General features: G+C 33.5%; 1 protein-coding gene across 2 annotated transcripts in view; it reads right to left on the bottom strand.

Moving 5' to 3' along the window:
• Nucleotides 1-2,500, bottom strand: part of LOC119579388 (ATP-dependent DNA/RNA helicase DHX36-like) — a 26,831-nt gene that overhangs the window by 12,170 nt on the left and 12,161 nt on the right. For both annotated transcript variants that reach the window (XM_037927177.1, XM_037927178.1), the window contains exons 11-15: nucleotides 1,871-2,019; nucleotides 1,604-1,702; nucleotides 1,232-1,440; nucleotides 155-232; nucleotides 1-13 (exon numbers count right to left, since the gene is read on the bottom strand). The exon at nucleotides 1-13 is cut by the window's left edge and continues 174 nt beyond it. In XM_037927177.1, coding sequence (XP_037783105.1) covers nucleotides 1-13; nucleotides 155-232; nucleotides 1,232-1,440; nucleotides 1,604-1,702; nucleotides 1,871-2,019 — 548 coding nt within the window. The remainder of the gene's footprint in view (nucleotides 14-154; nucleotides 233-1,231; nucleotides 1,441-1,603; nucleotides 1,703-1,870; nucleotides 2,020-2,500) is intronic.

The raw sequence follows: 2,500 nt of genomic DNA, 5'->3' as shown, positions 1-2,500 counted from the left end.
ATCTTGCGTACACCTGCAAGCACCATAAAGCTTGACTGCTTAAAAATACCAATTTATTTAATCTCAATCACAATCAAACAAATATATCTTCACAATTTTACTTCAGAGTGATCAAACACAACTTAAACATAGTGAGTTGTCTCATTTACTCTACCTGGAGGTGGTCTACTGAACACTTCTCGCTGGTTAACAGAGGGCATGAGAGAGTGGAGAGGGATTACCAAATGACTACCTGCAAAGATGAGTTTGCTTTCACAACACTGGCAAAAAAATAATTCCAGGTACTATAAAATAAAGAATTTGTAGGATTGAAAACAAATTCAAATACCAGTATTTATAGCTTGTATAATTAGCCTAATATTTCACTGTGTTATTACATTCAGCACAGTACCAGACCATCTCTAAATTTAGAGTGTACTTGACACATTAGCCTATACACTACCTAACTGATAGTAGAGGGGGAAGTGAAATATATGTATACATAATCCCAAAATAAACAATATGGCAGGTTCGTAACACATATTTTCTGACAGCCATGTCATGTCTAAATTGCTGCCTAGATCCTGGACACAGGAAAACACAATCTTTTAATATCCTTAGGTAGTTAATCATCCATATCATGATTGTTATTAGAAAAGGGATACAGATAGATCAACCACCACCTGTTCCCATCCCTCCAAAATAATTGGGGGCCATTCCATTGGCACTTCGCTCTGCCCAAGAAAAAGGAAGAACACAGTAAAAAGGAAAACACAGCCATTGATGACTAGGGGTATGGATAGAGATATCTATCAAAAACACAGAAAACAAGGGTAAATAAAATACATAACACAAATTTCCAGCAATAAACTGCATAAGAGAGAGTTTGGATAACTCTGTTAACATGCACAGTTTATGTATATGTATGAGGGCTGGAAGATACAGTAATAGTGGAAGATGGCTAAAGCAATTTTTTTCTGTATTAAATTTTTTATGGTGCTCCATGAAATAGTTTATGCTAGATGTTCATTTCAGTTTAAGAGTACTAAGTCATCTGATAGATTGTCCCTACAGCAAATGAAATACTACACCTAGCAAACAAAATATTTTTGTCTCTACATCTATATTTATTCCTAAAATCAAATATCACAAAATGAGAAGAAAAATTTACAAAAAATCATATGAAGAAAACATTAAAATTTTTTACTGAAATATCATCAGCTTTCACTTACGGCATATCTGCTACACTTACTTCTAGAGAAACTTCTGTCGCCTTGTATGAGTGTGTGTAGTTTGGAAATATCCGCCCAACCTGGGAGGAACACAAGCACAGCTCCGGGCTCTTTACGGCTGATGGCACGAAGTAACTCAAGCACCAGGTCCAAATTAAGCTTTTCACTTGTCGTCTTGTACAGTTCATCTAGGGTGTGGCAGGAGTACTTTCCACTCCTTTCTAAGTTTCTGTTTGGAAAATATATGTATTCTAATAATAATAAAATTTTGTTTGTTTGTTTGATTTACAGCATTTATTGGTAAGTTGTAAAGAGTCATTTTTTTTTTTACTAAAAGTGCTAACAGAATTCACAGAAAAAATGAAACAGCCGTCGTGTTCCCTTCTACTTACCTGATGTAAGGTGCTATCATGCCTTCAAATTCATTATCCTTATGTTTATTGCTTTTTCTCACCCATATTGGTGCTTCTCGTTCATCTTCAAACTTGAATCTGAATTAAATATGAAAACTCTAAGTCATTCACCAGGCTTTTGATGTAGTTTAGTATTTTTACCAATTTTTTTTTTACTTCCTTATTTTTCCTTGTTTTCCTTGCCATTTTATTCATTTCTAAGAGAGTATAGATTATAAGTAATTAATCCTATCTATCTTCACTCACCTTGTCATTTCTATAACATCTTCAAGATAAAACTCCTTTACTGGAAATGTAAAACCAGGAATATGCAGCATGGGACAGCCACCAAAATATTCAGAAAAAAGTTCTGCATTCAGCGTTGCACTCATTAAAATTACCTTCAGATCGGATCTCTACAAGAAAAAAAAGGGGAAAAAAATTATAACAGATAGCTGCAGCAGTCAAAATTCATTCATAGATACAGTAGCCTAATATCCAAATAAAGGATACAAAAAAATCACTATAATCAAAATTCAGAAAAAATATTCCTGAGCAGAGCTTTAAAGTTTCTTCTATAACAGGAATGCAGGAGTCAATCATAGGACCTGAAAATCTGATGAGAAGCTATATAGACATTTCATCTGAACAAGTACGCTGCTTTCATGAAAACAATTTATACAACTATCAAGCCAAGCAATCACTGCATGAATATAATAGAATTCTCCAGCTCAATCTTTTTCTGCTTTGCATCAATGAATCTCTTTTGCTTTTCATTCTAAACATTACTCAGTGTTCTAATGTTTTCTGTAAAACATTAAGCAAACTCCATACTTAAAAATTTTAGTCTACATTTATTGAAATTTCTATCACAATTACACATTTTTGTATCTAATC

The sequence above is a fragment of the Penaeus monodon genome, chromosome 12, assembly GCF_015228065.2.
Source record: "Penaeus monodon isolate SGIC_2016 chromosome 12, NSTDA_Pmon_1, whole genome shotgun sequence".
In the NCBI taxonomy this organism is placed as follows: Eukaryota; Metazoa; Arthropoda; class Malacostraca; order Decapoda; family Penaeidae; genus Penaeus; species Penaeus monodon.
This window is presented reverse-complemented; position numbering and strand designations above follow the sequence as displayed.